Below are 21886 nucleotides of genomic sequence, written 5' to 3'. Positions count from 1 at the left end.
TTGAAAAAAGATAAAAGCATGCTAATTTGGATGGAGGACTCTTCTTTCAAGGCAGCCAATTGAGTCATCAGCCAGCCACCCACCTGACTGTCTAACAGGTAATTAGGAGGTAGTCCTCTTTTTGTGTGGAGCGTATGCGTAAACCTCCACACACTGGTGTCACTGCCCATTGGGACATCAGGGGAAAGAGCTAGGCAGTGGCAAAAGAGTGAGGAGAGCACGTTCGCCAGACGGTGCCCAATGAACTGACTTCTTTTTTTATTTAGCTTATTATTTTTGTCTTTTCAACAGCTACCTGAAGTTTCTGACAGTAAAGCCGTCATGGCAGACCTGGGCTGCAAAAAGCCCAGCGACTGCACCGTCTCCAGGCTCCTCAGCGTAGTGGAGAGCGAACTCCGGGCTGGGAGAGACAAAGGCGACCCCACGGAGAAACAGCTCCAGGTTGTCTTGGAGGATGCGACGCTCTGGCAGAGATTCAGGGAAGTCACTAATGAGATGATCGTGACCAAGAATGGCAGGTGAGTGATCTGCACAGTGCTGCGGGCTCAGTGGAGGTGGCAGCCAGGGGGGTTAGACTCTGTGATAATAAACAGTGTGTGCAGACTTGAGGGAACTGCACACCAGAGCTTTTTAGGGGACTGCAGCCTTGCAGTCCACTAAAACCAGTGTATGAACAAGATGGAGTGACCCTGCTTCTTTTTGGTCACTGCCAAACCATTCCTCCTATGAAACATGCTGGAAAAATATATTGACTAACTTGCGATTTCACAAAAAGGCAACTTTTTCAAGGGAATAGATGGTACCTCTCAAAACCTTTGGAATGACTTCTTATGCTAATAATCATCAGCCTATATTAGCAAGTCCTCACCTGTACACTTCAAATTACTGTACAGAAGCAGATTGATGTTGTTATCCCCAGCTGCAGTTCCCAGGTATGAACAGATTGTACGAGCAGTCTGTACCAGAACGGGTGCAATAAAACTGTGCCCTACGTGCTCTGTATGCAGGTACAGTCTGAATTGCATGGTCCCACAGTTGTTGCTGATGCCTTTAGAAACAAGTGTGGAATATTGCTTGATTTACACAGTTTTAGGAGGACAAAATATTGTGGTATAAATGGATCACATGTCTTACTCTTTGGGGAACACAGAAAGGCACAGGAAAAGAGTGAAAAATCTGGCGAGAAGGATGCCAGTTCTGAATTGGGCACTGGCTTGAAGAAGGCTCTCCACAGAGGTTCTGCTCTGAACTGGGCTGACAGCAGAGTCCAGCCCATAACAGACAAGCAGCTACCAGAATAAGATTTGCCAGCACAGTGGTACTAAAGTTTTTATTTAATGTATCCTTGCCAGCCCTCTGCTGCGCCCCCCACGCCCCCCCCCCCCGCTCCCTCAACATGCACACATTTTTTCTGCGAAACCTCTCAGGAGACCCACCCAGGAGACAGGAATTAAGAGATGGAGATAAAGATTTACTCATGTGATGTGACTTTCATTAATTTTGCAGACTTTGATTTAACAGAATTTGTGGATGAAATTACTGCTGACTGCAGCTTGATAAGGGACATCGGTTAAAGCAGTAAAAAGGAAAAATATAGTCTCTTTTGGCTCAGCAAGGTGATTCTGTGGAGAAAACAGTTACCTTCCCAAAGTACCCAGCTCTTGGTGTAACAGTACCTGTTGCCATTCTGATTGCTCCTAATAACCTATACTGATAGAAATCTGCTGCCGAGATTCTCTTTATATCGAGAAGCTCCTTCTGCTTCATTTAAATTGCTTTCAAAACTGCTGTTAGGCTACAGCAGACTTCTAAGTGGACTTTCACTTGGTGTACAGTAGCTTAAACTGGCTCCTTAGCCGCATAAGTGACTAAAAGTGAGGTAAGATGGGTTTGCCTCTGGTTAATTAAATTGGTACAAAGAATCACACCATACCAACAGGTTTTTTTCAGTTTCTTTCCTTGCAGCTAATGAAAATCATGACTTCATGGTGATACTAGTTCTTTCTGAAATGTCAGGGTGAGTGTGTAGATAAAATCTTTTTATAGTGTTGATAAGGGAATCTTTCATTATGTGAATGTGCCCGGGTATTCCTTATTTCATTGTGTAAGCTGACTGATTTTTTAATTTTAACTTATACACTCCTTATCAGCCTGATTCTACTTTTCTTATAGCCAATGACATCTCCAGAAATGTCAGTGGGGACAGAAATAAGTTCTTTATGATCAAACAGCAATCTCTAAATAAAAAACTGCAGAAGTATGTCACACAGCCATTTGCATTAATCCTTTTAACATAGTTACTGTAGCATCGGAGATTATGAAAAAGGATCTCTGCATTTCTGAAAGTATCTTTCATCAAAAAACACATCAGCACACTAAAACAGAGAAAACACAGACGGTGGCCTGCAGCAAAGCACTCTGAACAACTCTATGCTATTCAAAAGGAGACCAACTTGAGACCATTTCCTATGACTGCTGAGTTTTTCTCAGGTTCAGGATTCTTCAGTGCCTGTCTCCAGAGAGATTCTCAGTAGAAAAAATATTGATCTTATTCTGCTTCTGCTAAATAAGTACAACCAGATCATTCTTGCTGAAGGGTAGATGAATGCTTTGAAAACTGTGTTCTACAATGAAAGAGAAGAGCCAGCCTGAACTTTTGTGTGTGAAAACGAAAACAGTTGGTGTGGACAGACACATTATTGGCAAAGCTCAGAAATTAAACAGAAACCTGATACAGTAGCATCCCAGAGAATGAAAGTCTAATTGATTAGTGATCCTCAAGTGTCAAATTCTAGCATGCACAATTCTATCTGCTCTGAGTCATCTCTAATTGGTACCGAGGGTCCCAAAATGTCACAGTTAGATGAACCACCTTCAGTGTTAATACATAGATATGTCTCTGTGGCTGTATCATACTTCATTATGATAATCACCTGGCCTAGCAATATGCCTGGGGGAGATAGATATATTCTGAACAGGATAGACATCATTAAAATTAAATCACGTGCTGTATCACAAAATACGTCCCAATGGGTGCAGCTGATACGGTGGAAACCATCTCCTATTTTACTCAGACTTATTGTATTCAATTGACACTTCAATATCAAATGTACTGTTATCTGACTGAGTAGGTTTTCTCTCTCAGTGTTTATACCATATTAGCTAGGCACTATCCTGAGACTTCGCAATCCCTGTTATCGCCTGGAGACAGGAAGGTGCCACTGTTCCTCTCTGTGTATGGGGAGAATCCATAGGGGATCAGTGCAGGCAGCCATGAGTGGGGCAAAGAAGCCCTTTCCAGGCTTAAACACTAAAGCAACTTAACTGGTTACTGCACGTTCAAGTTTGATATCAAACATCTTCCCACTCAAGGTCTGTACTGTGGAGTAATTGTAGCAGATTTGCTCTAAATAAATTGAAGAGGCTGAAGTGCTCAGCTATTGCAGCAGTAGAGGTCACGTGTACACCTACCTGATCATTGACACAAACGTTCTGACAAACAAATTTGGAGAAATCACAATTTGCCATGCTAAAAGTCAGATTTTAACAGTAAAGCCACTTAATCAGCAGAACAAGTTAGGTGGTGAGCTTTCCATCATTAGAGTCTGTACAGTCAAAACATGCTGGTCCAAGCGAGGCAGAGATTAACTGGGATTGAAGCCGGGTAACACAGGGAAGTGCTCTAATCTTAGTGCTACAGGAGGTTAAAATTGATGGTGACTGCATTCTCTTCTGGAATTGGTCTTTGGGTCCTTTGGGGATAAACTTGAGCCTCTCAAATAGAAAGGCAGAGCAGCTTGCCTGTATTGTGGGCAGAGGAATTAACAATCTGCGTGTAACACAAACAGCTCTGAGAAATCTAGTGAAATTAAATTTTCATGTGGATTAATTTTCCCCTCTAATTCAATTTCAGCTATGTATCTAAATGTGTTACTTTGAACATCGACTGGGGGAGATGTAAGCATCGGAAAGAGCAATGCATCCATACTTTTTATCACATCCCAGTTTGGTAGCTGGTGCATCCTGATCAGAAAGACATGTGCAGCGTATAAATCCTTGACTAAGCATCTATTTAATTAGAAACATCATGGTTCACAGTACCTTGGAGACCAGGGAGGAGTGCTGTTCCTCAGGGGTCAGTACTGGGACTAGAGCTTTTCAATGCCTTTGTTGGTGACAGGGGCACACCCTTCACACCCTTAGGAAGTTTGCCAGCAACCCCCAGCTGTGTTCTGGTTGACAAGTGGAGGGCAGGGATGTCATCTAGAGGGATCTGGACAGGCTTCAGAGCAGGGCCTGTGCAAACCTCATAAAGTGAACTTAAAATACAGGCTGGGTGGAGAACGGGTTCAGAGCAGCCCTGAGAACAAGGACTCAGGAGTGTTGGTGGACAAGAAGCACAACATGACCCAGCAACGTGCACTGGCAGCCCAGAAAGCCAAATGCATCCTGGGCTGCATCCAAAGCAGAGTGGCCAGCAGGGGAGTGAGGGGATTCTCACCCTCTGCTCCACTCTGGTGAGACCCACCTGGAGTGCTGCATTCTCCAGGACAGGAAGGACATCAACCCCTTGGAGCAAGTCTGTAGGAAAAGCTGAGATAGTTGCAGCCGTTCAGCCTGGAGAGGAGACTGACCTTATAGCAGCCTCCCAGTACCTAAAGGGGGCTACAAGAGAGCTGGAGAGGGACTTTTTACAAGGGCATGGAGTGATACAAGGGGTGGTGAGGCACTGCCCAGAGAAGTTGTGGATGCCTCATCCCTGGATGTGTTCAAGGCCAGATTAAATGGGGCTTAGAGCAACCTGGTGTAGTGGAAAGTGTTGGGGACACCAATCCAGGGATTGGGACAAGATGATCTTTAAGGTCCCTTCCAACCCAAACCAAATTCTATGGTGTTTTCCTCAATGCTGCACTGACCCTGTATCACCAAGTATTAATATTAGATCAAAAATCTCAAATTTCTCAAATTCTGTCTTTTCCTGTCAGCAGAAGGTGCTGAATGCATACAGCAAAAACTGTTATAGAGGTCTCCAGAAAGGTGAGTGGGATGTCATGGGAGACTAATTGTTAGCAACTTGCATTTGGGTGTCACTAGAGAGTATGACTGCAGGGGCAGAGACTTCCAGTGTCCTTTGAGACAGCCTAGAGTTTCAGCTCCCTTCTTATGTATTTTGGAAGTCTTGTACAGCTACTAAGCCTAGAGAGCTACCTTACCTTAGCCCCATGGCCATGGACTTCAGGCCATTTCTCTGGTGGCTTGGTGTACCCTCTCTGTACCCATAGAGAAAAGGAGCTTGAAGATTCATTGGCCAGTCCATAAGAACGTGGCATGGAGAAACGGCAGCGGCCAGGAGAGGTCAGTATGAGGGTGTCTGGGGTAGGGAGGCCTGTTACTCATGGAAGAAGAATGTAAGAGGTGATATGTAACAGCAATTGCATGTATTCCTTGAAAAGCTACCTAACTTAATGAATAGGATACCTTTTCTGGGAGATCCCTCTGTTCTGCTGTCCACAAATCTGTTAGAGCCCTACTAGCTCTGTTGCTGCAGACTTTCAGGCACTGAGGTACCAATTCAGAGCTGTGTGGCATCGATCACAAGCACTGGGACGCACAGAAAACCACTGAAAATCAAACTGTGAGCTCCTGCAAATCTCCTTTACGAAAGAAAAAAAAAAAATAGTAAAAGGGGATTGAGAAAAGCTGGCATTAGACCTCTAGGCACAAAAGGAGCAGTTTCCCAAAATTAACAAAGGCAGGGTTTCAGTTTTAAACACATGAGATGGTGGAAGGCTGGATAGAAGTTTAGAGCTTGCATGTAAGATGGAACTAAAAGCAAAAGAACATTGTCAAGCTGGTGAGGTCAGGGAATATGGATGTACGGGACCAAATTACTGGAGGAACTGCCAACTGCAAGGTCTGATGGCAAGAGTGGATGGAAGGAAGGGAGGATGTTTTTTTATACTGAAATAGTCAGTGAGCATCTGGAAACAAACACTGAGGAGAATCTTTCCAGACCAGTTTCCAGTGGTGTCCCCCTTTCTTGTTTCCTTGGCCAGGCGGATGTTCCCTGTTTTGAAGATCAGCGTGTCAGGCTTGGATCCAAACGCCATGTACTCCTTCCTGTTGGACTTCGCTCCGACTGATGGCCACCGCTGGAAGTACGTCAATGGAGAATGGGTGCCAGCTGGGAAACCAGAGCCACCGAACCACAGCTGTGTCTACATCCACCCAGACTCTCCCAACTTTGGGGCCCATTGGATGAAAGCTGCCATTTCCTTCAGCAAAGTCAAACTTACCAACAAGCTCAATGGGAGTGGGCAGGTATGGCCTGATGCTTCCACACCACCTCTTGGCTTCAATTGCAAGCACCTACCAATCAAGAAATATCAAGGGTGCATTTATGTAATTATAGAAGCCCTTAAAGGCCTCTTCACCCACAGATGCCAATTATTCTCTGGAGGCCAAATGTAAACAGGGATAAACAGGCCTTAATTGGCACTTTCAGATTTTAATGGACTTCTTGATGTTAAGAGAGACAGAGTGCTGTGGTTTACTTAATCATCAGGGGTCTTTTCAGAGTTGGTCTTGTGTGCTGGGGATTTTTACATAGGACTTCAGAGAAAGGGGGGAAAAATGGTCACGGGTATTAGGTTTTTGTTGTGTTCCCCAATGTTGTGTGGTGTAAGTGGAATGTTGGCAGGAGTCAGATGGCAGAATAAAAGGCTGCTCCTAAATGAAATAATTACTATGTCTGCTTTTGCATCATGATAATTATCAATATTCTATTGAATCAGCTTTGTCCTTTGGAAAGAAACCACATGTACCAGAAATAAGTGACTTTCTCTTTGAACCCCTTAAAAATGAAAACAGGAAAATTAATTTTGTTTCATATTTTATTTTTGATGATGCATCTAAAGGCAGAATGTTGCACAAGACCTTTTGTTCGCCTGTTTGTTTTGTACAAAACTCCTACAGTGGATGATACTTGTAAGCCCAGAATCAACTTCTTTCATGTAAATGTTATACGTTGTCAATCTGTTATTTCCATTAGGTTTGTGAGGTACCTCTGTAAGCTTAATACTCTAATGAGGTAGGAAATTATCTCAGGTTTTACAGATTGGAGAACAGGAAGATGATCTGGCTTTTCCTAAGCCTTACATGGAACCAGCACACAAGAATCATTGTAGAGCGTAGAACAGGATCTGAATTTGCAAATGCTTGTCTTGTATCCAGGACCTCAGAAAAGTCAAAAGCCTCAGGAAAATATGCAGAGGGGGGAAAGAAGCTACAGGAAACTTGGAGGGTCAAAGAGTCCCTGGAGAAATGAACAGGGGAACACTGTATATATATATATATATATATATATATATATGATGGAGAGGAAAATAGTAGAAAGCAGGGAAGGAAAAGCCATATGAGAAACAGAACCCAAACCAAAGTCACTAAATAACAAATAACTGAAGCTCCTCTTGTTTTCTGTTGAATCTTGACCACAGTGTTAAAGTAAAGCATGTCCCCACTGTGCTGCAGCTGCCCCTTCTGTAATGGTATTAGAAAGTAATTATGCTAATAGCTGTGTTCTTTCTTTTATATATATATATATATGTAGGTAGGTATACATCACTTTGCAAAGTACAAATTTTAAAAAAGAATCTTCTTCTTGCACTAGAGACAATTAAACAACCTAATAGACTTCCTGGATCAATGCTATTCACAGCTTTTAGTGCCAGGTTAGATGCTCTGCCAAGGCTTGATTAGATACACTTCATCTTGCCCAGAGAGATGACTGGGTGATTGCCTTATCTTCTTCCTGGCACCTTTTCTGTGGGTGACTCTGAATCTTCCAAACAGCAGAAGCAGGACAGGGAGGGCCTCTGAGCTGTTTCAGCAGCCCCTAGTGCAGTGGAAGTCCAGTGGTTTGAGGGCCATAGATGCTAACACAAATACTCACTGATGCTGCTGCATCCAAAGCCTTAAATACAGTCCAGTGAAGTCTCATTCTGTTCAGCCATGTGGTTATTGCAAGGGAGGAAGAGACCAGCCCTCCTGCTTCAGTAACTGCTGGCTGGGGAGGTTCAGCAGCGACACCTGCTCTGTCACAGAGCCAAAGGGTGGCTGTGAGGTACCAGAGTGGCACTGGGGGCTGTCTCTCTGTTTTGTTTCCTGCAGATAATGTTGAACTCCCTGCATAAATATGAGCCCCAGGTACACATAGTTCGTGTGGGAGGCCCTCACCGGATGGTGATGAACTGCTCCTTCCCTGAGACCCAGTTCATAGCTGTGACTGCCTATCAGAATGAAGAGGTAGGAGAGTGCCACACTGTGCTCTGGTCACCACTGATGAGATCTGTTAGAAGCTGATTAACTACAAGACCAGCGTGCCTGTTTCTTGTTTCCCCATCAGTCCCATGCAGTGTGATATTCCATCCAGTCTAATACTCTGTCATTTCTCTGCAGTAGAACACTGACGAACCTAGTGTCTGGTTCCAGTACTAAGCCAGGTTTAGCTTAATATCCTGGCACAGCTGTTCTAGACTGGTCCATCTGTCCTGGCATCCCAATCCTTTACTGGAAAAAAAGCGCCAAACAGCCCTACAGTCAAGCCCAATATCTTCCTCCAGCAATAACTGGTAGTTATAATGATAACCCCATCTCTCCTTGTTCCCTGTAACACATACAACTGCAGAACAACACAGTACTCAGTGGGAAAATTTCTGCACTTAAGGGATGCCTTGGATTGTAAGAATTGCTAACTCCTATGCCACATCCCTTAGCTAATGTTGCTGCAGATTTTATTTGTACTTGCTAGGAATTCAGTGTTTAAACTCTCTTGAAAGGGTCCATCATTCCACCAGATTTGCCAGACCAGCTCATGCCAGGCTGCCCCAACTGGTGTTTTGCCAGTGGTACTGATCAGTACACAGCAAAGCTGTCTCCTACCCAGCCCTGGAAAACCTCATGTGTGGGGATATATTTTAGGCTAACCCAGGCAGTTCCACTCAGATTGCTCTGGAAGATGTTTTGTCAAGTTTCTATTTCAAATTGCCTTCACTAACATGCCTTGTTTTCTGTAAACTCAAGATAACAGCTCTCAAAATCAAGTATAATCCCTTTGCCAAAGCCTTCCTGGATGCAAAGGAAAGGTGAGTTCATTTTTTTTTTTTTTTTTTTTTGGATCCAGTAGCTTTTTGCTGCTGATATGGTTAAAACTGTGACATCACCATATGAAAGATAAATTACATAACTGAAGCTTCTTTCTGCTGTCTTAAATCCAGAGTCACTCCAATGACATTAGTGGGGAGACTATATAATTATTACAGTAGGTGCTCAAGTGGGTGAATATGGTCTTGGAGATCCTAGCACTTATCTCTGTCTACACAGAAAACCTGAAATGAGATGATCTGAACTTCCCCAGTAGTGTTATACCCTGCATGTGTTCACGACATCGTACTTGCACTCCAGTGAATCCAGGGAGAAAACATGTTAACTGCAGGTGTCAAAAAGCATAGCTGAAGTGAAATTGCAGTGTAACTGTAGTGTAACTACACTGCTGTTATTAAGCCTGTGTGATAATATATGATGTGTTTAGTAAAGGTAAGACGTCAGAGATGCTCCCATCAGAAATTAATTGTAGTTTGTCTTTCGAAATTTTACTTGCATCACCCATGTTAATGTAGAGTGGCATGCAAACAATGTATTCCAGCGCATAATTTCTAATAAATTTTGTTTGGACCTGCTTTGTCTTCTGACATGTGAAGTGTCCCATGTACCTGCAGGGGAATCTGTATTTTGTTTCGTTCCTCTCACCACTTAAGAATCTGCTGTGTCTCGGTATCAGGGTTTCCAGCTGGGGAAGGGGGAGTGCTGCCTTCAGCTTGCCTGCAAGCAAGAATGGTGCCGACTGGTAGATTTAGAATTCCAGGTTCAGCTCCCAAATATGGCACAAACTTAGGAACATTTTTGTTTATGTCGTCAAACATAAGCTCCTGCTTCCTTTATGGCAGAATGTAGGAGGGTCTACTGCTGCCTGGCACATGGTTAAAGAAGAGGGATTTCCCTCCTTTTTTATTCACTTCTCCAATTTTTTACTGAGTAGTTCTGGTTATGACTTTTGTAATTTCTCAATGAGAACACTAACTACAAAGTATTTTGCTTTTCAGAAACCATTCTAAGGATGCTCCAGAAACAGTCTCTGAAGGTCAACATATGACATACTCTCACTGTAAGGTTTTTATTCATGTCAGCTGCAAGTTTTGTGAGATATGATGGGTGTTGGGAACCTGGACCTTGCTTAACTGGTTCATACTGATCACTTACTGAGTCCTGAACTGTGCTCATAGAGAGGGTCGCTTTAAAAAACATAAGGAGATTGAAGAGACTTCACAGTATGAAGTAATGTGAGAGGTCCTGCAGAGGCATCATCTTCCTTACTATCCAGATTTTCAATATTAAAAGGAATCTAGAATCAAGATGATATATGACATTTTTAGGGCTTTTTTACCCCTTTTTTAAAAAATTGTGAATATTTTTGTCACCTATAAAATTACCTTACATAGGTAAACAGGTAAAAAAATTAGGGGGAGCATTTGCTTTATTGATAGTTATTCTTTCATTTGTTCTTTAATGTTTGTGACATTTTCTGGTTGCTTTCAGGTCTTGTTTTTAGGGTTGGTGGGTTGGGAGGCAGGTGGAGGGTTGCTATTTTTTTGTCAGTTGTTTCACAAACCAGTATCTTGGAATCTGCTTGGTATTTCGGAGGCACAGCTGATTCTGCAAGGAGGCTGGTTATTTCTTAATTGTATTGTAGCATTTTAACGCAGCAACAGTAATAGCTTTGTTCTCTCTTTTACCTCGAAGGTGGCTGGTTGATTTCCAGCCCAGACCCAATGTGTGCCTCGGGAAGCTCGAATTACCAGTACAGTGGACCTTTGCCTCTGCCCGCTCCGCACGCTCCGCACAGCTGCGAGAGATACTCAGCCCTGCGAGGCCATCGGGCTGCTCCATACCCACCCTCCTACATGCAGAGGAATCACTCCCCTACAGGTACTCCTGGAGCACTGCTTTGCTGCTCTGCCTGCCTGCCCCTTCCTTAGGTTAGCACAAACACTGGGGCAAGCAGGAGCTGAGGCTAGGAAAGGGCATGGTGAGTCTCTATAACCACCTGCACAGAGCCCTTCATGCACCCAGCGTGACTGAGGCAGCAAAACAAAGAGGTACCAAGAGCTGGGTGCACTGTTATTGATAAACCAGAGTGTATGATCTTGCTTTAGCTACAGCTTCCAGTTAAACAAAAAGAGCATTGCAGGTCTTCTTTCAATGTCCTGCCATTATGCAGTTGAGCTCTCAAGTCAAAGCAGCTCTCAAGAATATGGTAGAAGCTGATGTGAGACAAAGGCATTTTGGTATTGCCAGAAAATCTTTAAAGTCCATTTCACTTCCTAGATCTGGGTGCAGAGTCCCAGAAACAGATTCTACTTTGATCAGAAGAAGTTGGTCAGAAAGAAGAATAAGGATAAAGTAATCTGCTTGCTAATTACAATTTAGCAAGAATTCCTGTTTAATGGAAGTATTTATCATAGAATGGTTTGGTTTGAAAGGGACCTTAAAGATAATGTTGTTCCAACACCCATGCCATGGGCAGAGACATCTTCCACTAGACCAGATTGCCCAGTGCCCCATCCAGTCTGGCCTTGAAAATTTCCAGGAATGGGGCAATATTTATAAAATCTTATTAAATATTTTAGCTCAAATTATAAGGAAATCTATATCAAAACATTGCCTGATATACGTCAATTAGTAATTAAAAACTTTTAATCAGACTTGCAAAAATGCATACTCTTACATCTGTCATGCTGTACCTTCTCATAAGTCAGACCTGGAATTGCAATGGCACCTTGCTACTCTCTTAATGAACACGGGAATTTTGTCCTTTCACCATGCTTGGGAGTTTTGTCCTTTTACCTGTGGTTGGGGACCTCATGATCAGATTGCTGCCTTAAGCCTGCCCGTGTTCTGTTGTCTTAAGGCAATGTCTGCAGTAGTCACTGAGGATTTGTTTATTGCTTTTTTTTTCCTCCCCAAAGTTAATTTGCTGGAGAGCTCCAGCAGTAATCTTCAGGTATTCTCAGGACATGACAGCTGGACTTTGCCATCCTCTCCACATGCTAACTTGCTCTCAGTGCCACATACAAAGGGAGGTGCCAGCCCTGGACCCAGGTAAGGTTACAGGAAAACTGCTGATATGAGGCATACTGAAGCTTGTAGGACTGCCTTGGTGATTTGTCCTTTGTCCCAAACTTGAATCAGTCTCTAGGATTTGAAATGTGTCCTAAGTGCCCAATTCAAGATTCCTGGGCAGATCTTTCTGACAAGCTAATTGTCTTCTGCTCTTAAATTGATGGGAGCTTCATTTTTATGCCAGCACTGCTGAAAACCAGGATCTTGGAACACCCACAAACAACTCTGGTCTCTACAATCTGTGAGCATTTTAAAACCAAATTACTTTTCTCCATATATTTCTCACTATTATCCTGCATGAAATGAGGATCCTATTCTAGGAGTAGATGGAATTTAGACCTAGAGAATCAATTAATTATCAAATATTTTCCCTTCTTTTCCCCAAATGAATGCAATAACTTCTTCTCTAACTTCTGTGCCAGGAAAATGAGCTGCAATTTCAAATGCACTGTTATCTGGTCTGAGCAGGTTTTCTTCTCAGTGTTTATACCATAGCAGCTAGGTATAAACATATAGGTATAAACATATAGGTATACATGAGACTTTGTAACCTCCCTCTCTAGAAACTCTTTCAGCTCATTTCCTGAAATGGGAAGAAGAGAAGTCACAGAGGTACATAAAAAGATCCTTAAATTTTGAAACCTCCATATACTTGTACATTTCTCTCCATGCCTCCCTCCGAGGTCACCAGGTGTGATGGTTGCTGGTGAATTTTCACTTAAGATCTTAAAGGCTGATCTGGTTTGGTGACTTGATTTGAATAGCTGCCTTTGAACAGATAATGAAATTATATTTCCTGTGGCAAGTCTTATGGGCCAAATGCTAAATTCTGGCAGGGCTAAATGCTTTGAAACAAGTCACTCAATCTGTGCTGCTTTTTTTCCAGCCACTACCCTTGCCTGTGGACAGTGAGCAACAGTGCTGTAAATGTTGTCAACCCAGCAAGTGAGGTGAACAGCAGCCCTCCAAGCATGTTTTTAAGGGGTAATGTTCCCTTACCTGCTGCATCATCAGTGCAAATCCCTCTGCAGGGAATGGTGTCTGGCAGCACGGAAGCACAAGGGGAAGGCGCTCTCGCCAGATTGTCCGACTCCACGTGGACATCCTCACACTCCTTCTAATGGACAGGCAGGTCCCGAGGGAAGCTCACCCAAACAAGATGGACACAAACAGCAAATGATCCCTGAGGAGTGCAGTGCAGGGCAGAACGTATGCAGGAAAAGGATTTCATCACTTCCCATAATGTACCTTTTGTGTGCCAGTTAAACCAAAATGCAAAGGCTGGAAATATTATAGGAAACAGCTTATTACTGTAACCATTATGCATCATTCAGGATGATGTCCAGAAAGAATCATTTTAGTTAGCTTTGCTTCTATATCACATTAAAAATGGTCAGAGACATGGGACTGAGTGAAGTAGACATGGCAGCTGGATATTTGCATGTCATTCTAGAAGCTCTTTCTGTAACTAACAGCCAAGTCCAGGGAAAATTGTGAGCAAGTTTGCAACTGGTCATTTGAAGGGACAGCACTGCTTTAAAGGCTTCTGAATCTCTTACATAAAGGTTTTCACAATACCTGAAAGTAAACCCCTCAGGGGATGAATTAGTCTGCCATCCTAATGCCACCTGCATACAGCATTCTCTGTCCCCTTCCCTTCTCCAGCTGCTGTTTGCTGTGTGTGTGCCATGGGGATAGTGGGCACACTCAAGCTGCAAAACTGGCTGCACTGTAGCAGCAGGGTGAAGGGCAGCTAGTTTAGCATTTAGAGTCTGATGTTACAGTCTTTGAAATGGAAAGTTCCAGTGTTTCCAATATGTGCTATTTTTGAAAGGGTGGAGAGAAAAGAATTATAGAAAAAATATTCAGCTTGCATTTCCACTTTGCTTCAGATATACAGTACAAATAAAGTATGAATACGTGGTGTATTATCTCCTCAGTGCCTTTCCAAGGTGTAAACACACACCCAGTCTTTCTCACCTAACAAACTCTGAGCTATTTAAAGCAGCTCTGTCAGAAGCAAGTTGACAGAACAGGAATTTTTGATTCTTTGTCCAGTTAATGGGGGTATGCTCCTGGGCATTGTATTTCATGTCTTCACACCTGTTTCCCCTCTCACTTTGTCTCCTTCAGCTTCCTTTTTCAGGCTACAGCTTTTCCCATCCTGTGTGAGTGTACAGCATTTAGCACAGTGGAGGCCTCATTCTGTTTGGGATTTCTAACCACTACTGCGATGCAAATAACAACAGCCATCCCCCAGTCTTCCTTGTCCTTTCATGTATCTCCTCAGGCAAGCCCTATCAAATTCTCAGAGAAGAGTGCTGCTGTTTGATTTCTATAAAGAAAAAATTGCAATCTAACTCATGTAGATATGTCCTTGTATAATGAAATGCCCAGCAGCAATTCAGGTCTGTTTAGAGTCATGTGCTTTAATAGGGGACAATCCTCAGCATAGAAGGGGATTCTCCAAAGCTCCTGTGAGCTGGTGTCTCTGCTTCTGCTAGATACAGCAACAATCCCTTTGTGAATACTCATTTATTGCATACAGACCCTGGGAGCAATATTTTCTTTTGGGTAGACATTAGAGGCAGCAGCAAGAGACCTCGATTCAGGCTGTCAAATGTGCATGTGTCTGGTGAACTTAGCAAGCTTCTGTTTGGTATTCTATTACCTGGCCCTGAACCATGCCCTTAAGTTGCTCTTAGTATTAAGCATTTCCATGCCTTCCCCATCTGGCTTTTCAGATTTGCTGCAGGCAAGATCATGTGCCAGAATGTACTCATTAACACTGTTAGTTTTGCTGAGTTGTGCTGCAATCCCCTAAGATCAAGTAATCATGTTGCTTCAGATGTGCATTTTTATTAATAGAGGCATTGGTCAAACAAGAGTTAATAGAGTGCAAAAAGTTCTCCATCCTGCTATCAGTCTAATCCTTGTCAGTCCTGACTGTAAATCTGCCTTCCCACGTTCTGACAAAAGCTTGGTGATGAGTTTCTCAATGTTATGTTTCCCTACCTTGCAGCAAGAAATGTAGGTAGGTGTTTCTCTCAAAAATAACTCTGCTTTACAGATGAGGTTTATTAACTAACTTATGCTACCCTCTTGGCTGTTCAGCTCCCCACAGACACACCACACACAGAGTCTACACAAGATGCTAAAAAGCAGGCAGGTGGTGACTTCTCTGTCCAGGACTCGCAATGCTTCCTCCATGGTTAATGAGTTGGATAATTTCTTATCCCATATACTGCATTACAGTAATACAAGAGTGATAATAAGGTGTTACACAAACTGCATTTTTATTACACAAATAAACAATGTAGGGGAACATCTAATTAGCTTTCCTGATAGTCCCATAGGATTGAAAGAATTAGAAAATGATCAAAGTGAACGGGCAAAGTAATTTTTCTTTCTTTTCACTGTAAAAGCAGCCATGATTCATGTCACAGGAAGGGAAAAGTTCTGAGACCTCAGAACTGAGCTAAGTCTTTGTCATTGCAGACAATCTGATTTAGCCCAAGCCTGAGAAATGACACAGAAAGATAAAATTACCCTTGGTTTGCTCACTACTCTTGGCCCCATCTCAGTACAAGCTGCTATTTGTAGCCCAAAGCCCTAGGCTTGAGGACAGCAGGGAGTGGGCTGATCTTGGGTTTTGCGTTGGGGAGTCCTGCAAGGAACAGGGAGTTTGACTCGATCCTTATGGGTTCCTTTCAGCTTGAGATCTGTGATTCTGTTCTATGATTCTGGAACTTGGTAAATGGTTTGGGAACTCCTATCTGGTTTGGACAGGTTACTCCTAAGCAGTGGAAGCACTGGAGAAAGCTTTTGCTAACTGTTCACAAGAAAAACTGCTGTTCCAACTTCACAGATCTCCTTTCCCACCACCATGGACTTCCCTACAGCACAGTAAAAGGCTGGGATGCTGTCTGCACTGTTCTCCTGTGGGTAGCAGATTCCCTTAACTGTGATGAAAACGGTTCTCCTCCTAATAAACCATTACTGTGGATTTGGGTTTGCACCGATAGTGTACTTCTTTCTCAGCAGGTTTCTGCTTGCCGTTAAACACCATACAATGATAACTTCTGAATGAGTATTTCATTGGTTGTTGTAAACAGTAACTGAAACGGCAGCATGAAAAGCACAGAGCCCTCTCCCCAGTTTTTATATGCTTTGACAAAATCACTTCCTGACTTTGCGGAAAAGAAATGCACTAAAAGACTGGAATAGCTCTTCTGAGGTCTCCAGGGTAGATGTACTACCTGGTATTATTGATAGTTTGTCATTTTTAACCTAATTTGATCATGGAGCCTACATGGTAGGTTTTTGTCCTGCCAGAAGCAATGCTGGCTGCGTGGCTGGTACCCCTCAGGCCTCTCCCTGGGACAGCCAAGGGGCCAGGGCTTGGGAACACAGCTCCGTGCAAATCTCCATGTTATTAGAGGGAGGAATCCTTTATTTTCAGTTTCTGCAGGGTTTTAGCACTGTACTCAGCTACTAAATGAGAGGCTGAGGGGTGGCTTGTGCAACACTTCATTAAGGTTATTAAAAAAGAAGTGGAGGGAAGTGGCTAATGAAAGCAAAAGAGCCACGAGGTAAAAAACCCTGCAATGTTAGGGCAACCTGGTTGCCTCCGATGCCACAGGTCCTGCCTCATGGTCTGCAGCTGTCACAGGGCCTCAGTGTCCCTGTCCCGGGAGCTGGGCAGGGTGGCTGGGAGCCTGCCCTTAAATCCTTCCCGGGGGCTCCAGCAACCCCTGGATCGGGGCTTCTCCTCAGCGTTCCCATCCTCTCCCGTGCCGCCTGCCTGCCTCTCCTGCTGGCCTGAGGCAGGTGCCTTTTGTCCCAGGCTTTTCCCTCGTGGTTTATTTTCCTGGCACTGGGCCATGGGTCTCCCAGGAAGGCAAGAAATCACCTCTGGCTATGCCCAAGGAAGTGTGGAGCAACTCTTCCTTCAGAGCCCACAGTCCCCCAGACAGCTCCCTTTGTAAGCCCGAATGGAAGGCTGATGCCTGCCCGTCTCTGGGCGCTGTGGTGGGGGCACTCAGCAGCCCACGGGGCCTCATCCCAAAAAGTCACCTCTCCTGTGAGAAGAGCAGCAGCCAATTCTTTAAGTTGACAAGTTTATTGAATGGGAATAATCAGGGTCTCCATGACAAGTTAGCCAAATCCACTGATGAAAGGGCCACACTAACTGCCTAACCACCATCAAGCAAAGCAGTCAGAAACCCCAAAATTCCCAGGGTATTCCTTTTTATACCCTCCCCGGAGTACCACCCCTTTCCCCAAGAGTCCTCCCTCGAGAGATGTGTTGATTGGAGGATATTGGCTTGTTGTCTTGGCAATTGGTCCATCCAAATGGGGTGATGCCAGTGCATCAAATGATTGGTTGTTCTTCTTGTCCAATTAAGACCCTTGGTTTATCCCTTTTTCTAGGAGATTCCACTCGTTCCTGTCAATCATTCTCAATTATTCCACCCCTAATGCTAATACCAAGAATGAGCCTGATGCCACCCCCCTCCAGAACCCCACACAACAAACCCCAACAGCATCTCCTATAACATATCCCCAATCAAACATTGTTCCAAACTAACAACAAACCGCAGCCTCCCACCCACTGCTGTAGGTTACGGGGGTTCTGGGGTCCTGTCGGGACGGCCGGACGTAGACGGTGACGGATGGAGACGAGAGATCTCTATAGGCAGGTCTTGGGACACAGCCGGTTTATTGTAAAGGGCGTGGGTATTGGGGCACTGCTCAGAGCTGGTAGACTCAGCTCTGAGCAGGCCCAAGAGAGCAAGAGAGTGAACGGGTGAGAGAGAGAGTGTAAGAGCAAGAGTGGAAGAGAGAGCAGGAAAATAGAATGGAAGAGAGAATGAGAATGTGAATGAGAATGAGAATGAGAAAGTCTGAAGTCCTGGTTACAATACAATAAATCATCTTCTGCACTGAATATTCTAATTGTCACTAACCAATCTAATACAAGATACAAATCCTATAGCATTTACATACAGCCTATAAGAGTTCTTATATTACCATAGAGTGTTACATCTTAACTTCTAAAAACTACTCTTTGGACCCCTTCTGCTGAGCTAGTAGGGTCTGCTCTGACCCTTGGACCTGTTTGCAAGCAGAGGGTATTGTTCCATCAAGAGGGGATTACTTCAGTCGGCCATACCATTGTTTTCTAGTTGTTCAGTAACTAAGACCTGGTATTTCAAAAGTGGCTTTCATTTCGATGTTGCCTGTAGTTTTCATATTCCCAAAATCTTTTGTCAGGCAATCATATTTCCAAGGCTTTCCTGTTTCATCTTCCCCAACACACTGCAAACATTCAAACCCTCAACTGCTTGGTCCTACAAAAGCCAACCCTCCTTGCTTATTCATAACACCTGTGTTTCACTGGGTCTCTTTGGGAGATGGGCTGCTCCAGCCCATGCACCTCACTCAGGCCAAGGGAAGGGCTTAACATGCAGCTTCAGGTGTTCTCTTCTGTGACTGTGGAGTTTTAAGGGAACTTCCCTATGCTTCCAGATAGGCAGAAAACCAGAGAGCAGATAAACTCCACCTTCCTGAATTCTCCCATACCAGCCCAGGTGTTTCCTGTGAGCCAGCCAGGGGTGCCCATCAACACAGATGATCATGGCCCCACCAGTTTAAGCTTAACTGCTGCTGTTTGTCTGCCACGCTGGGGGATTGGTTCAGCTCTTGTGTGTAGTTTTGTTGTGAAGCTGGTTCTGGGTTCTCATCCTTAGGCAGATCCTCTGCGCAGCTCACTTGGGTTCTGCATTTCTGTTTGCTCTTAAAATGAGCATGGTAACAACTGCTAATATTGAACCCTTTTTGTATTTTAGCCATATATACTGGTTATACAAGTATGTAGGTTAAAAATAAACATTCTAAATTTAACACACTGGTACAAAAATACATAATGGTTCTACCTAATTGTTGTAGGTATTGTGTGACATAGGCTGGTAGGCCTACAGCAACAATAAATAACACTGCTTACCACAGAGATGCTAATGCTTGCTATGCAGCTTGAAATGGTCTCATTTTAAGAAGTTATCAGAACATAAATTATCAGTGATTTTTATGGTGAGTTGAACAATAGGGTCAGTTTTAAAATGAAGAATTAATGTAACTAGCGGAGGATGTGAATTATCTGGACTGAAACCCTATAGTTTTCATAGAGTCTCTGTAGGACTTGTATAAGTGACTTACAGCCTCATAGGTCAGGTGCCTGAGCATCTTTTTATTGTCTCAGGGGCAGTGTTGCATCAAACATTTCCATTTCTTATCTGAAAACTGGGCATTTTGCCTTCCTCTCAACCTCTGTAGTGAAAGGTCTGTGAGGTAGGAGTTCCTCTTACTGCACATACGTACGACACTGGCAAAATGAGGCCTTGTCCTGCTGGGGCCTTTTGGTGTAATCTTACATGTAAAAATTACATATCCTTGAATGTTTGTATGTGTATGACCAGCAGAGGCAGAATCAGTAGCACTGTGGTCTTAATACTCTCAAATCTCTGAGATGAGCTCTGAACAAGACATCGTTGCTGTTCCAAAGACATGACTCCAAGAAGGAAGCAATGTGTCCAAGTAATCTGCTGTGGTGGATGGTGCCCCAGAAAATGTTTTAGAAATCTGTTTGCCAGGCTGTACATTTGCAGTGAAACAGAGGTAAAACTGTCTTCTGTCATTCTAGGTTCCATGTAGTTCACCTCACCTTTACTTCTGTGCCAAACCTCAGACTGAGGTCAGATGCAGCCCTGGACCAGGACAGACTGTGGGCTTTGTGGATTGCACAGGGTGTCATCAGCAAGAGTACCAAACACCACGAGGATGGTCAGGTCTGGAGTTCATGTCCCCAGGTCGCTGTGATCTCTGTGGCTGTAGCTGGCATATCACTCCTAGAAAAGGAGTGGAGAGTCAAATTCCACAGGCACAGTGTGCTTGCTGGCTGCCGTAGCCTGTACTTACTGGATTTTACTATTAGATTGCTTTTCAGAGAGGATGTGGTAAAATACAAAATACAAAACTGTAACTTCTGGTGATGAGACATTTACAAAGCACCTAATTTAAAACACAAAAATACCCTGTGTTGTCAGTCCCCTGGATTCACTAATAAGCCTTAGTTGTCCTGACCATCCTCACCTGGAGCCTCCACCCACACTCCTGGAGCTTATTTAAGCTCAGCCCGAGGGCATTAGGTCCTAGTTGGGATGTTTTAGGGAGTATGCATTCTCATTTTTTTCTTTAGTTGTTGCTTGACTTTCTTGGACCTGATGCCTGCTGGGTTGTTGGTACGATGTGCTTTCTATTTCAGTCCTGCCCCACCTGCTGGGTTCAGCCGTGGTGGGTTTGTGCCCTGCTGCTGAGAGCCCTGCCTGCACTGGGGCAGCCCTTGCCTTCCCATCCTCTGCTTCTCAACAGGTTTGTAGCAGTTTAATTTGTGTCTCGCTCTGCTGGTGATTGAGGACTTCAACAGGGCAGTCTTGATCATGTCCTGACCAGTTTCAAATGCATGTGGCTTTGTCTCTGTTATGGGTATGACACTTGAACCTGCAGAAGGGTGACACACTTAAAATGTCCCTGGTCATGAGGTGTTGGCTGAAGGCTTCTGTTGTAGATGCTGCTAAAAGGCCCAAGAGAGGGCCATCCTGGGAAAGTACGATTTTATTGTTCAGCTCTATACTTTGCTTGGTAAAGAGGTTGTTCCTCACTTACACGGTGGCACCTGTGGAGTGTTGGTGCTCTCAGAGCCAGGTCTCCAGAGCAGCACAGGAGAAAGAGATATAAACCTCTTTAGCATCTCTGTGTTGTCTCTACTTGTTTGAGCTGTCTGCCTTCTGAAAATGAACTGTCTCTCCATGTATTTCTTCTTTGTTTTCTTGATGTTTTTAGGGGAAACAGTAGGACTTTAAGCCACAAACGTAATGATAAATAATTGCAGTGTCTTAAACTTGCATTATTGATAATGTGGCAAATTGGGTGTGTATGTAAAGAGGTGAAGAATTTTCATGGCCAATATATGTTGTTGCTATTACTATGAAGTGCTGGTTTTGCCAAAATAAAAATTTTCTCTTTGGAAAAGGTCTATTTTAATTGATACAATTTAACTGTTTTGGAGAGGTCAAAGTTGCTTAAGATGTTCAGAAGGGGGGGCTGAATGGTACTATTGCAGCTTAAACTGACTCTCAGTTTGGAATTCAGAATTGTTATGGCTTAAAAAACTAAACAAGAGAAACTTATTTTAAGTGTACTGATCTCCTTAAATGGAGATCTTTGACACAATTTCTTTCTAGATTTGTCTTATACTCTCTGTCTATTTGGAATATAGAGTCTTCCAGATCATTCTTTTGGGGCAAGAAATACATAAAAAAATGTTAGTTCTGCCAGAACTCTATGATCTGGTAAGAATAAAGTAGGATTGTACTTCTAAAGAGTTGGTTATTTTTTCAAATAACTACACACCCTAATTAGGAAGGACAAAAAAATCCATGGATTTTAAGAGTTTTTGGAAGAACTGTTTTAGAAACTACATAGAAGCCATAACTTGAAAGAAAAACTGACATGTATATACACATCTTCAAGTATTTATCCATGAAGTTTCTTCTTTCTTCCAGCAAAGTCAGTGAAAACAGTTTAAAAA

The 21886-nt window shown here is 43.4% G+C and overlaps 1 protein-coding gene across 3 annotated transcripts; it reads left to right on the top strand.

Annotated features, from left to right (window-relative positions):
* The first annotated feature begins 8 nt into the window (after positions 1 to 8).
* On the top strand, positions 9 to 16243 carry TBX19 (T-box transcription factor 19). 3 transcript variants are annotated; one of them, XM_048293993.1, is made up of 10 exons: positions 9 to 98; positions 292 to 518; positions 6057 to 6321; positions 8170 to 8304; positions 9082 to 9143; positions 10161 to 10222; positions 10858 to 11043; positions 12084 to 12216; positions 13124 to 13187; positions 13269 to 16243. In XM_048293993.1, the coding sequence occupies exons 2-10, from the start codon at positions 322 to 324 to the stop codon at positions 13356 to 13358; spliced, it is 1194 nt and encodes a 397-aa protein (XP_048149950.1). In that variant the 5' UTR covers positions 9 to 98; positions 292 to 321; the 3' UTR covers positions 13359 to 16243. The 3 variants fall into 3 exon arrangements, with proteins under 3 accessions (XP_048149950.1, XP_048149948.1, XP_048149949.1); XM_048293991.1 differs by having other exon boundaries at positions 13124 to 16243; XM_048293992.1 differs by lacking the exon at positions 9 to 98 and having other exon boundaries at positions 112 to 518; positions 13124 to 16243.
* Positions 16244 to 21886: the final 5643 nt, after the last annotated feature.

Source organism: Corvus hawaiiensis, chromosome 2 (assembly GCF_020740725.1).
Source record: "Corvus hawaiiensis isolate bCorHaw1 chromosome 2, bCorHaw1.pri.cur, whole genome shotgun sequence".
Taxonomy (NCBI): Eukaryota; Metazoa; Chordata; class Aves; order Passeriformes; family Corvidae; genus Corvus; species Corvus hawaiiensis.
Note: the sequence above shows the minus strand (reverse complement) of the source record. Positions and strands in the feature narration are given on the sequence as shown.

Bases quoted from the DNA above. Each gene is read 5' to 3' on its own strand.
- TBX19 (XM_048293991.1), top strand. From the start codon at position 322: ATGGCAGACCTGGGCTGCAAAAAGCCCAGCGACTGCACCGTCTCCAGG. The intron at 9,144-10,160 runs GTGAGTTCATTT...TTTGCTTTTCAG, and splicing joins TTCCTGGATGCAAAGGAAAG to AAACCATTCTAAGGATGCTC. The intron at 10,223-10,857 runs GTAAGGTTTTTA...TTTACCTCGAAG, and splicing joins ACATATGACATACTCTCACT to GTGGCTGGTTGATTTCCAGC.